Source organism: Phyllostomus hastatus, unplaced genomic scaffold (genome assembly GCF_019186645.2).
Source record: "Phyllostomus hastatus isolate PE091 unplaced genomic scaffold, TTU_PhHast_1.1 phas_contig_80, whole genome shotgun sequence".
Lineage (NCBI taxonomy): Eukaryota > Metazoa > Chordata > Mammalia > Chiroptera > Phyllostomidae > Phyllostomus > Phyllostomus hastatus.
In genome coordinates, this window is record NW_025333960.1 from 30,572,410 (window position 1) to 30,586,380 (window position 13,971).

Genomic DNA, 13,971 nt, shown 5'->3' on the forward strand with positions numbered 1-13,971 from the left:
TTTTCATTGTGTCTAGTGGGAGCTGAGGGCTGGACGTTCCCTGTGTCCATTGGCAATAGAGTTGGCCCACCTTTGCCATGCAGAGGCTGTGGCGGGGTGAGTCTGTTGCTCTGTAACTTCCATGACGACAAGAGCCAGGTCTGTCCTGTGTGTCACTGTCTCTTTCCCCACCAATGCCATTGTTGGGCCAGAGAAAGGCTCATAAATACTGGGACTAGCTGCAGTGGGAGGCTGTGGCAGCTCCCCCCAGCCTGTGGTGTTGGCAGATACCGCAGTTCTCTTGAGGACTTTCCTTGCAGACTAGCCTGGTTCCTCCTATTTGCTGGGGACTCAGGGAGTATAGGTGATACTTATCCCTGTGTCTGCCCAGAGAGCGGCCAGCCTGGCTTTGGGCAGCAACTCAAAAGAAATGAGTGTGTGTGTGTGTGTGTGTGTGTGTGTGTTTGAGAAAGAGAGAGAGAGAGAGGGAGGGAGAAAGGAGGTGTTGATGAGGGAGTCCCTGGTGACAGATGAAGGGAAGGGGGAACAGAAATGTTCTGGAATTCAGTGTGTCTTCACAGAGTGCTTCCTGTATAACACTGTGAGCAGCTGCTGGCCCGGGGCCTTGCTGGGGGCTCTTGGATGTGAGGAAGCTGTGGTTTTGGCCCTCAGGGACCTTCTGCCCTGTTCCTGTGTTTCCTGGCTACAGCTCGAGAAGGGTTCTGCTGTAGATCCTGGCCGCTCCTTGCGGGGACTCCTGTCACTTGTCACCCAGTGCCCTCACTTGGGTGCCTGGCCCCATACCACTGTGACATGTTGATGGGTCGTAATGCCCTGTGTCCCTAGCCAAGTGTGAGCCCTCTGAAAGCAGAGATGTGTGCAATGTCGATGACACAGGTGTTGCCTGGCATGTACATTGATCGCACAGAGATTGTCGGGAATGAGCAACTGTGTGTTGGCTCTCTGCCTCTGCTTTCTCCATCCTCGGTGGTTTTGCTTTCCTTGAATGTGTGTGGGTACTATTGAATTTATTCATTATTAGGACAACCTCGCATACCACAGTTCGCAGTCAGACTTTGTGGACACCAAGGCTGCGCTCCGATCAGATGACTACCCTCCCCAGTAGTGATGGAAACGAGAAGCCACCCCAGTGGTCGGATCACACATCAAAACATCTGACTCCATGAAATTAGGCCCTGATGTGGGGGGTGCCATTGTACTGTTTATTCCCAAGAGTGTGTGGCTTTCTAGAGCTTGCGTGCCTGTTACCACAGCTATCTAGGCAGCTGCTAGCTGTCTGTCTAACCAGAGGGCAGAGTCGCTGCTTAGGGGGAAGGAAATAAGACAGTGGGGTGCATGTAGGCTGGAGTCAAGCAACCATCAAATTCTGGATCCTTCCTCCTTTGTCTGCCCCGTCTCCTGGGGATGGTGAATAGACACAGACTTATGGCAACCAACTGGGCCCGTCTCCCTCTCAGTGATAAAGCCGCGTGGAGGCACCCTCGCTGTTTTGCGCCATATGTTCACCAATTAAAACTCAAATGCACGCCACATGCTAGGCTGTTGGGAACACATTTTTGTTTTGATGTGGCTATTCTGAAGTTAATGTGTGCAAGAGCAGATGCTTTCTGTCAACCAAATGATGGCACTGCTCTTGCTAAAACTATGCTTTTGCCATACTTGTGAAACAGAGAGGGTTTTGTATCTCTTTGCTAAATACTCTATTATCAGATGAAAAAGAATTTACCATAAAAGTTCCTTCAACACCAAAGGGAATGTTTCTCAAAGGCATGCTCACTCTTTCCCTGTACCAGCCCAGTTTCTGCTTTTAAGGAAAAGTGCCTGACACGCCCATTCTTAGGCATGTGGGTTCACGTTCACGGTCATGCCCTATGGTTTCCTCCTGCTGCTGCCAGCCAATGTGTCTCTGCTCGAAAACATGGCCATCATATCGCCAGGTCCTATAACCATCCCTCTTGGAGACATCCAGTACAGACAGTCAGTAGACAGCAGAGGCCTTTGCTGGCCCCAGCTCCCAGGACACCAGACTCCTGTGTTAGGCTTGCGTCCCCAGCAACAGAAGCACGAGTCATCAAGCCACGGGCAGACAGAAGAGCGAGGCCCTCCATCCTCTACAGCCATTTTTTTTTTTGTTACCTGAAGGGCACTTGGGGAAGGGGTCCCACCAAGGCGTACTTTTTCCCTGCAGTGGTTGGAAGTTACTCAGGGATAGAAGGAGAGGTTGGCATCCCATCCTTCCCACTGTCTGCCTGCCTCCCTCCCAAATTCCCTGGCACATTCTCAGGAGAAGGCAGCCTGAGTGCAGACGAGGGGCGGGGGTGCTGGGCCCAGTGAGTCCTGGCAGGACGACTTCTTGCCGGGAGGCAGAGGGCAGCAAGGCGCCTTGCCCAGTGAGGACTGAGCCTTTCTCTCCCATAGTAATGCCACTGCTTGGCCTACGGGGGCCTGCTGTGCACACCCCACTGCCATCCATCCCTGCTCACCTGAGCTGGCAGGGCAAGATACCCCAGAGAGAGAGCTCCCTGGTCTGCTTGTTCTTATGGGGTCTGCGCAGGTCTCTCACAGTTCCCGCCACATGCAAATCTCATCTGAATTTGTGTGTGCCTAGAACTCTTGGGGCACATCGCCGGGGTTCCAGCGGTGTGGCTTTGCCCACATCAGTCAAAGACCCTCGGGGGTAACCTGTCTAACTCCTCTGGCCTTTAATGCAGCAGTGGGCTCAGAATGTTTTTGTATTCCCAATCCTTCAGCTACTTCTCCACAGCTCACAGCTGACAATTTTTTTCCAGTAAAAACATGCAAAGAAAGCCACACTGTGCCATTGCCCCTCCCCAGAGGGTGGCACACAGGAGTAAGAGTGTTTTACCTTGGTGCAAGCAGCGGGTCTCCAGTCTTGATAGGTTTACACATAGTTCTGTGCCCATGAGGGATTTTTCTACATAGCTTCCAAAATGATGGATGGATTTACAGTATGAGCAAGCACATCAAGCAAAGGGCGACAGGCCTCACTCACTGCTGTAGCCGCTGATAGAACATCGGGCTGCTACGTGCTTACCAGCTTAATTCATAGTGGATTTTCCCCTTTCCCCTGAAGAGACAGAAGGATCATATATATCAGTTTTCTATTGCTGATAACAAATTAGCACAAAAATAGCAAATCAAAATGGCCCCCATTTATTATCTCAGAAGTCCAGCATGGCTCAGCTGTGCTCTTGGCCTTGCATATTGGCCTTACATATTGCAAGGCCATGGTCAAGGTTGTGATGGCTGGGCTCCTATGGGGAGGCCCCGAGAAGATTCCACCTCCAGGTTCATTTAGGTTGTTGGCAGAATTCAGGTTCTTGTGCTTGTAGAACCAGAGTCCCTGTTCCTTGCTTTCCGTCAGCCAGGAATCACTCTCAGCTTCTTAGAATTCATTCCTCATCAACATGGTCCCTCTGCCTTTAAAGCAGCAGTGTTGTGTCAAATCCTTCTCCTGGTTGTAATCTCTCTGATGTCCTTTTCTGCTGCTAATCAGCCTATTTCAGAAGGCTCCTGGGACTGGAGCAACCCCATCTAGATAATCTCTAGGCTTTATTGTCAACGGACTTGAGACTTGAATATTAGCTGCACAATCCCTTCCTAGCAGTGCTTTGACATGTCTTTGATTGAATCGACAGGGGACAGGAGTCTTCAGGACCAACTGTAGAATTCTGCCTACCACGCACAGCAGAGAAATCAGCCTCGCATCCATCCTCACACCTCACTCGACCCTTCCGAGATATTCCTGTTGTGATTGTATCTCCATTGTTGTCTCCACCAGTGAGCACCAGGGATCCTGCACCCGAACCAGAGGCAGAACCGGATCCAGAGGCAGAGACGGGGCAGGTGGCTGATGAGGCCAACCAGGAAGTAGCCCCTGCCCACGTGGGGACAGAGAGCGAAGTGGAGCAGGAGCCAGAAGAGCGAGCCTCCCTCAGTGAGAAAGAGAGGCGGAACGAGGAGGTGAACGAGAGGGACAACTGCTCTGCCTCCAGCATCTCTTCCTCCAGCAGCACCTTAGAGAGGGAGGAGAAGGAGGAAAAGCTCTCCAGGGACAGGGGAACTGGTAATGAAGCCCCTTTTCTCCATAAATATTCCAAGGAACCCTGGGGCAGGGGACCTTGCGTGCTGGCCTCTGAGGTGACTTGGCTCAGCTCACTCACTGGGCTGTGTCACCTGGGCTCCGGGGGTGAGGAATGTGACCACACCATCAGCCAGCCAGCCTGCAGCTTCCTGCCCCATAAAGCAGGGAGTAGGGGGCGGGGCATCCCCATGCCCTCTGCAGTGCTGTTACATCGTCACTTCCATAGGTGAGAAAGGGCCCGATGTTGAGGGAGACAGAGGACTTTTCCTTGGGAGTCAGCCCCAATTTCCTCATTTCCCTCTAATTGTTTATACAAAGTGTAGTTTCTTTCTGATTTACATTTAGAGGCATGTCATATTGCTATCTACTCACTTGAGTTTTCTTAATGAAGTATGACTGACCATTTCAGACCAATGCAAATTTGTTTAGAAAGAATCAAATGAGGACTTCCAAAACGTGGCAGTTCGCAGTGTGCTGAGGTCCATTTGTTGTGCTCTACTGGAACAGACGGAGTTTAAGTAATTTTGTACAATATACTCAGGGCCACGCTTTTCTTTGGTATAAAGTACATGCCTTTCCTTATGGAATTATATCTTTTTGGCATTATATTTGATGTTCAGTTCACCTATGTAATGGCGACTTTATGATTAGGGATTAAGTGAAATGTTAGTGCTCCACAGGGACTTGGGCAGGAAGCCCATGCTGGCCCTGTTAAGTCACAGACTTAGAATACATGGTCTTGGAGCACGGGTGAGTGGATGAAAATTGAATGAATGAATGGAACCATAATGTCTCCCATGAGACCTGTCAATCAATGGCTTGGTCTAAAATAGTTAATAGTTGAGTTTTCACCAGTTACAGTATATTAGATTTCATTCTCTGTGATGCTAGTCACTATGATGCAGTTTAAGAAAATTGACAGAAAGATTTTATTAGTTTATATCTGAGGAAATATTGCATTGAAAATCTTGTGTCTGGTTGAAGATGTATGTGCTAAAAGGTATTAAATATGTTAATCCTTAATTTCTTTCAAAGTCAGACAGTTAGTCTCCCACACTCTACTTGTTTATTCACACTTACTGTAATTATGGTCATAGTACAAAGTGTTGGGTAAGTCTTCTTGATCCATTAGTCCTTAAAATCAGTCTTATTCATTTTGAACAACTTTCAGAATTATTTGTCATGACTAGATTAAGCAGGCCTGAAACATATTGACAAGTTGGCTTAGTAAAAATAAGCCAGGGAACAGGACTTTCTTAGATCAGATTGTCCCAAGTTCTTCCGAATAAAGACAACTTTCCAAAAATGGAGACTCTGCTCCCAGTGAAGGCCCATTGACTTTCTAACGAGAGCTGGTGGTGTCCGAGTATATACACTCAGGAATTAGGGCTTTGCAGTGATTTTTTCTGCTTTAGTCTGGTGCTTCTAAGGGATGTGCCCATGTTTATATGTGGTAGCTCTTTGGCTCTGAAAAAATCCCACTGCTCACAAACGCCATTAGCAGCTGTGGGGTCAGGACAGCTCTCTCAGCATAACTCTTACTTTTCAGAATGTTCTCAGCTAAATCACAAAGTCAATCAAGATGATTTCCAATCATATGCTAATGATTGTATCTATTATTCAAAAATGAGCTTATGAGGCTTGAAAGAGATTCAACTTATTCTGGGCTGTTTAGTTCTCTCTGTTTCATGTGTTCTGTTCCATGCAAAGTTGTGTAAAGAGGCGTTATCATAGCATTCATGACTCTTTGTTGTAATTACATGTATAACTGTCCTTTGTCTCCACTTGAATGTAAGTTTTGGGAGGATGGGGATGTCTGTCTTGTTCATTGTGAATTCACACTTCCCAGCTGGGTGTTCAGAGCATAGTAGGGGCTCACAAAACCATTGCGGATAAATGAATGAAGAGGCATCTAGCTAAGACGGAGAAGCTCCATTGTTCCCAGGTTCTCCCTCTCACAACTAAAATAATAAGCACTCTGGGCATACAGAGCAGCCAGTCATAGGAAGACCCTGAAAGGGGGAAAGAAGAAGACAGACTGTCTAGGGTCATTCAGACTTCAATGATGTGGCAATGAAGCACCAAGTGCACTTATTCCTCTAGCCAAAGAATTGGGAAAGGCATTGCTAATGGAACGGAAAATCTTTTTGGCTATTAATACATTCCCCACCCTAGACCAGCCCTAATGGAAAACCTGCTGCTGTCCTATCCCCACCCTCTGCCCCATAGCTTCCAAATAACCAGATGCATCAACCATGAATTCTACATCCAGCAAAAGTAACATTTAAGAATGAAGGGAAAAGCCCTGGCTGGCATAGCTCAGTGGATTGAGCATGGGCTGTGAACCAAAGTGACACAGGTTCGATACCCAGCCAGGGTACATGCCTGGGTTGCAGGCTATAACCCCCAGCAACCACACATTGATGTTTCTCTCTCTCTCTCTCTCTATCTCCCTCCCTTCCCTCTCTAAAAATAAATAAATAAAATATTTTAAAAAAGAATGAAGGGAAAATAAAATAGAGTTAAAGAAAAACTAAGAATTTGTCACTAGCAGACCTACTCTTAAATAATGGGTAAGGAAGTTTTCTGAACAGAAAGAAAGGACAACAGAAGACTTGAAATTTCAGAAAGGAACAGTTGACTGGGTAAATTAAAAAGGATATGTTTGTTTTTTGAGTTTATTAAATTATATTTGATGGTAGAAGCAAAAATTATATTTGATGTTGTGTTCAGTATATGTAGAGGAAATATGACAATTATATTTCAAAAGTGGGGAAAGTAAAGGGATTTAAATGCAAGTAAGTTTTCTACACTTCAAAGTAGTAAAACATCAATACCAGTAGACTAATGAATTCATGTATATATTGTAATAACTAGAGCAACAGCTCACCCACTGGGAAATTTACATGAGGCAACATACTGCAAAGCACAACAAATAAATTGAGATCCTAAAAATGTTCAAGTAAGCCACTGAGACCAAGAAGGGAGAAAGAGGAAATGACACAAAGGGGAAAAATGAAACAAATACAATGTCAGACTCAAGCACTAACATATCAATAATTACTTTAAATTAAAAGACAGATTTTCATAGTAGATGAAAATACAACCTAACTCTATGCTGTCCATACAAAACTCACTTCGAATATAGTGATGTGGGCAGATGAAAAGTTAAAGCTGGAAAAAGAGATAACATGTCAACATTCATAAGGAAAAGCAGGACTAGTTCTATTAATATTAGACAAAGTAGAGTTCAGAGCAAAGGGAAAAACCAGGAGTAAAGACACACACTACGTAATGATATAAGAAGACCTAAAGGAATGAAGAGACTGAGAAAACCAGCACTGAAAATGTTACCTTATTATGCTGCTTTCCCTGTTGCCAGAATCAGAAAGTGCCAACACTGCCCAGTAAGTGGAGAAAGAGTGAGGCAGTCTGGTGGGAGGGCCTCAACCACGTCATCTGCCACAGCCTCCTGGTGCCAGAGCAGCCTCTCTGTTCACAGGACCAATGACCAGTGGTCGGCACTCCAGATAAGCAGATTTGTCTGCCATGTGCTCACACCATCTCCTGGCTCTTCGATGGTGGTCACCTCCCAAGTGTTTTTGTTTGTGGAACCTACAAGAGGGCTCCACAGCTTCTTGTTCTGGTGTTGGTCTCTTGGAGAGGCAAGGCCACTGTTACAGCAGAGCACAGAGGACAGAGCCACACTGGAAGGAAGAGACCACAAAGGGGCCTTTGTGCTTCCCACTATACACCACCTCCAAGAGCAAGGCAGACACTTGTGGGAGGGACCAGCATGTCTGATCAGGCTCTTCTCCTTTGGTAGCATGAAAGCTCCTGATGCTTGCGTCCCGGGCCTAGGTCTCCTCCCACCTCCCAAAACAAGTGTCCACGGGGACCCTAGATATCTAATGGGACTCACATCCTGAAATGTCCACCCTGCAGTCCTGCTGGCCCTTAGGAATAAACTCAGAGGAATAAGGTCCTGACCATTCATTCATACATTCATTCATTCATGCTAGATGCTGGGGATACAAGTGTGAACAAAACACACCGAAATCCCTGCTCTTGTCAAGTTTGCATTCCAATGAAGAGGACAGTTGAGCAAGTAATTATAATTGTTTCAGTAATGAGACAAAGACAGCAATACCTTTGTATGGAAGATTAGATAGTATTAAGTGCTTTGGTGAAAAATAAAGGCAGGAAAGGGTGCTAAACAGTGTTGGGGAAAGAGAGGAGTTGCCCAATTTTAAATAAGGTGGTTGGGGAAGACTTCACTGAGAAGATACTATTTGAGCAAAGACACAAAGGAGGTTGAGAAGCAAATTGTGTGATTAACTGGATGCAGTTTGTCTCAGAGGGGCAAAGACCCTGAGGCCGGTCATGCCTGCTGAGTTCTGGGAATGTCAAGGAGCTACTGTAGTTGAAGATGTTTGTGTGTGCCCGTCTGGGGTGGTGGCAGTAGATGAATGAAAATTAGGGTGAGACCCCACAAGGCTTGTAAACATTGTGAGGTTATTGCATTTTTGTCTCAGTGAAATGTGACACCATTAGAAGGCTTTGAGCAAAAAGATATGATCGGATCTTTTAACACATCACCTGGGTGTCGTATATATAGATGGAGAGCTGATGGCAGAGCGACCAGAGCCGAAGCTGAGACCGGTGAGGACTTGCAGTGTTGAAGGCAAGAAACCACCCTGGCTCAGCCCGGGTTGTGACAGGGGAGGTAGTAAGAAAAGTGGGTGGATTCTGGATAAAACATGACGATTTAGCTAACAGGATGCCCTGCTGTGCTGGATGTGTGGGCTAAAAAAAGAGGAGGAGTCAAGGATGAGTCCAAGGTTTTTTGGAATTGTCAGAAAGAAGGATGACGTTCCCATATTTCAGACAGGAAACAGTTGTGGGATAAGCAGGTTCAGTGAAGGGAATGGGCATGAGGGCGGAAGGTGGTGTTTAAAACCCTGAGACCGGATGAGAGGGTGACTAAGAGAGTGAGTACAGAGGGAAAGAAGAGATCCGGGGACATTTCAAGGGTAAAGATGAGGAGGAACCAGCACGGGACACTGAGAAGGAGCAGCCAGAAAGAAAGAAGCAAACCAGCCGAGTGCAGCGTCCAGGCAGCCAACCGAAGGATGTGAGTGAGGGAGGAGAGCGGGATTGGCTGGGGCTAGTACCAGAGGCCAGCCATCGGCCACCTGGAAGGGAGCAGCTTTGACAGATAGTAGGAGCAAAAACTTCCTGAGTCTGGTTCAAGAGAAAATAGGGAGGAATTGGAGACAGTGAGAGGGGGGAAAAAAGCACCTCATAATAAGCATCTTTACTTTAAAGGAAAGGAGAAATTTGGATTTTAGTAGGAGGGATAAGTGGAGTTAATGAGGTTTTGTTTTGTTTTGTTTTGTTTTGTTTTTTTGCTTGTTTGTTTCTTTTATTTTTAAAAGATTTTTTTCCTTTTAGAGAGGGGAAGGGAGGGAGAATGAAAGGGGGAGAAAGAGAAGGAGAGAAACATCAATGTGTGGTTGCTTCTCATGAACCCCTACTGGGGACCTGGTCTGCAATCCAGGCACGTGCCCTGACTGGGAATCGAACCGATGACCCTTTGGTTTGCAGGATGGCACTCAGTCCACTGAGCCATACCAGCCAGGGCTGTTTCTTTTTTAAGATGGGTGAAATTGTACCATATTCATTTGTCATTAGGAAGGTCTAATGGGAAGAGCGTGGAAGATCAGGAGAGAGAATTGCTGGAGTGGTTTCCAAATAAACAAGTAGAACTATTGACTCCTGCTGAGAGGGACGGTTTATCAGCAGTCACAGGAAGGGGGTTGTGGTTGGTGTTCAGGTGCAGGGGGGTGGGTGGAGGCAGAATGAACACACTGGAAGGTCTCTTCTGACTTTGTTGAGTTGTTGAACAAGGAAGCAGTGGCATGCTTGTGTGAGGATGAGATGGAGAGAGGAAGGGTGTGCAAGTGCCTCTAGGAGAGGTCTTGAATAAGACTGCCAAGCAGCTTTAAGAGTCTCCTGAAGACTAGTGACTGTGAACTTAAAGTGCAACCAATGGCATGGTCTGTGCATTTCTCCAGATGATTTGAGTTGCTCTGGTGCAGATGTGGAGTAAGGGGAGAAGTGGAAGTAACTCTACAGCCTCTCCCACACCCCTGTTGGGAGTGGCTGTTGGGGAAGGAGCATCTTCCTTGCCTCCCTGTGTCTGGTTAGGATGAAAGCCCTGGGTTGCCTGACCAGCTGTCATGGGTGAGTAGAAGGAGCAGGACAGTTTCTCCCAAGAGCTTGGGCAGGAGCCACAAGGAGTGTCACACTTAACAAGGGTCTTGGGCCCTGGAGCAGGTCACTGGGAGTTAAATGGCAGCATCTCCACCTGCTCAAGAGCATTTTGTCAGCCATGACCACCTTCCCCTTCAATTGCCTTGTTTCTGTGTGGAAAGCCCACCTCTTACCTTGTTGGTTTTCTCATGGTATCGAGGCCCCTGCCACTTTCTCATTTTTCTCCCCTGTATGCTTTCAGGTTTGTGGTCTGCAGGTGTCCAGGATGCCAGTGTAAATGAACAGTGTGGCGACATCCTCACCAACAAACGGTTCATGCTGGACATGCTGTATGCCCATAACAGAAAGCCCACCGATGACGAGGAGAAGGGCGAGGGTGAGCCCGCGGGGACTGAACAGGGGGCGGAGGCAGTGGCCAGCCTGGCCAGCAGGATATCCACCCTGCAGGCCAACTCTCTGGCCCAGGACGAGAGCGTCAGGAGGGTGGACGTTAGCTGCCTGGACAATCGGGGCAGCGTGAAGGCCTTCGCCGAGAAGTTTAACAGTGGGGACCTGGGGAGAGGGTCCACCTCCTCGGACACGGAGCCCAATGACAAGGTCCCGGAGAAAGCATCCGCACAGCCCAAGACGGAATCTGACTACATCTGGGACCAGCTCATGGCCAATCCAAGGGAGCTCAGAATCCAAGACATGGATTTCACTGACCTGGGGGAGGAGGATGACATTGACGTCCTGGACGTGGATCTGGGTCACGGAGAGGCCCCGGGGCCGCCTCCCCCGCCCCCACCTACCTTCCTGGGTTTGCCGCCCCCGCCCCCTCCGCCCTTGTTGGACAGCGTGCCTCCCCCTCCAGTCCCCGGTAATTTATTGGCTCCTCCTCCAGTGTTCAATGCTCCTCAGGGCTTAGGGTGGCCCCAGGTACCCAGGGGTCAGCCGGCATTCACCAAGAAAAAGAAGACCATCCGTCTGTTCTGGAATGAAGTGCGGCCTTTTGAGTGGCCGTGTAAGAACAATCGTCGCTGCAGAGAATTTCTATGGTCAAAACTGGAACCTATTAAGGTGGATACTTCGAGGCTGGAGCACCTGTTCGAGTCTAAATCTAAGGAGTTGTCCGTCTCAAAGGTACCAATTGCATCTAGCATGCTTCTTGATTTGCAGAACTGTTTTCTGTTCTTAAGTAGGACTGAGAGATTTGTTGTATATGAAATTCTGTGTCTGGCTGTGTTGCTTCTGCTATTTGATTTTTTAAAGGTGATTAGTATAAAAATCTGACCTTTAATATACTAGTTACTGTTTGTGCTACATCCTAGGTTTAAGCTAAATGATGACAGGACCTTCATAGCTAACAGAGGCTTGCTGACACAGTTAGGCAAAGTAGCTTTCAAAGACCCAAATAACCTGGAGAAAATGACAAAAAGATTAACACAGGAATGCTTGCATAGCCCAGCAGCAGGCACTGCCCTCAACCAGAGGAAAGCAGACTTGCTAACTTACCAAACACGCGGGCTTTATCCTGGAGATGTGTTTAATTACTCTTACCTCGGTAGGAGTTTGAACCTCAGCTGTAACCGTGCAATGTTTTTGCAAAATCTATATTTCAAGTGGCATTTCTCTGGATAATCCCTGGCTGAATCAGCATGATGCAGCTACCTAGAGGTTTCCAAATAGCCAGAGAGTTAGTGTCCTATAAATATTACGTATCCATCTAGATTTCTTATTTTTCACAAATGTCTGAGAATTCTGTAGGCTTTGCTGCTGTGGTATTTTTAATAGAGATGTCTACTTTTATAAATAGAAAGGAGTGTACATGAAATTATTAGGCATTAAGGGTAAAGTCATGGTTAATGAATACCAACAAAGAAGCTGCAACAGACTGGATCACAGATTTTATGTCTAATGATGCACTGCATCAACAAGGTCTTCTTTATGTACCTCAAAAAACTGCTTTTTAAAAAACAAACACACTTGTGATTCGGAGTGTGTTAGTTTTAAAATAGGTTTAAGACTATCCTCTCTTCTCAGGGTCAGGGAGTGTAAGAAAATACTTTGTGAACTATAATTTAGAGTGAACATTCAAGAACATATTCTCATGAATTAGTTCTAGCTCCACGTGCTTCTCCATTTGTCCTCGTTTTGGGTGAGTATAAAGCTGCCTGAGTCAGACTCCCTGACCCACCAGCTGGGCACCTCTTCTGAGTCAGAAAGCGTGTGCAGCATCCTCAGGACAGGAGTGCCCTCCAGACAAGGAGTCCAGGGACAGAGTTCGTGTCTGTCACCTCCATGTTTTGCTGACAGGCCAGGAAGGGGAGCTGTAATTGGCCGACTTCCTGTTGTCAGGGCAAGGGAGGGGTCTGGAACAGTACTTGCTGCTCTTTCCGAGTCGGCCTTTACCGCGGTGTGGTGTCACTTTCTGCCCAGTCTCAGGGAGGTTGGGAGTGAGAATCATCTCCAGGCTCAGGAATCCCCCCAAGTCAGAATCAAAGCTCTCCTGTGTATAAATCCAAACCCCTGGGATCCAATACAGAAAATCATCCCTCTCCTTTAGCTGAAAGTTGCCCCCGTTTTTGTCCTCTCCAGAAAATGACACCTAGGAAAGTGAGGCTGGGCACTCACTCTCAGGGTCTCTGTGTCCTGACTTTCCCAGGACTGAACCACCTGTGTGTCCCCTTCAGTTCTTAACGTCAGGCCTGGCATTTGGAGAAGACTGGCCTGGCTGGGTTAAAACAGCGGCCTCTGGTTGCCAGGAGTTACCCAGCACTTAACCTCACTCATTCCACCGTCCAATCCGCATATCTAGTTGGCCCGTCTCCTTCCTCCTCCTCCCCGCACCATGGACTCATCTGGCCACTGCATCCCCTGGGCCTCCCCTGGTTGCTTGTCACCCTCAGAGTTGCTGGGCCTTGAGTCCACGTAAGAGGAATAAAGGGGAGTCACAGTTTGGCAGTAAAGGCACTTCTGACTTCATTTTTGCAAAGGAAATTGTAACATTGAGAGCTTCCTTGAGAAGACCCAAAATGGACAGTTCCCCTACCTCCCTCCTTCTCTTGGTCCCACTGAGGCAGTGGTAAGTCTGGTTGGTGCCCTTTCTGCAGCCCAAGGTTTCATTCTTCCTTGAAGTAGGTGGTGACCTCCTAAGAGACTGTATTGCCTAGAAAAAGGACAAGTGTTTGCCTAGTCTTTATAAAGTGAGAGCATAAGAGGAAAGTAGTATATTGAACAATTTACCAAACCGATTCCAGAATTTTCTGCAAGACCCAGGAGCCCATACCTTTGTTTTGGGGAGCTGGAAATGTGAGCAGGGGCTAACTTAAAAAGGTGAGGATGCAAGTTAGGATTAAAACATAGTGCACTGGAGAGTTGAATCCATTATGTGTAGGTTACCAGTGCAAATATAACCCATTTTACTTCTGTTTCTAATCTATGACTGTGATTTTTATGAAACACAGCTGTAAGCAGCCACTTCCGAATTCTGGTTCACGAGAAGTTTTTCATTAAACACAATAGAGTGTAACAAAAATAAAATGAAGTCAATTTTACAAGACAGCACAAAGCAAAGGGAATCTGTTCCATTTCCGTCAGAAGACTCACAT

The 13,971-nt window shown here is 47.1% G+C and overlaps 1 protein-coding gene across 9 annotated transcripts in view; it reads left to right on the forward strand.

The window, feature by feature from the left end:
* The window catches only part of FHOD3 (formin homology 2 domain containing 3), a 432,675-nt gene that overhangs the window by 363,577 nt on the left and 55,127 nt on the right, over positions 1-13,971 (forward strand). For all 9 annotated transcript variants that reach the window (XM_045850095.1, XM_045850098.1, XM_045850099.1 and 6 more), the window contains 2 exons: positions 3,803-4,087; positions 10,623-11,503. In XM_045850095.1, the coding sequence (XP_045706051.1) occupies positions 3,803-4,087; positions 10,623-11,503 (1,166 nt within the window). The remainder of the gene's footprint in view (positions 1-3,802; positions 4,088-10,622; positions 11,504-13,971) is intronic.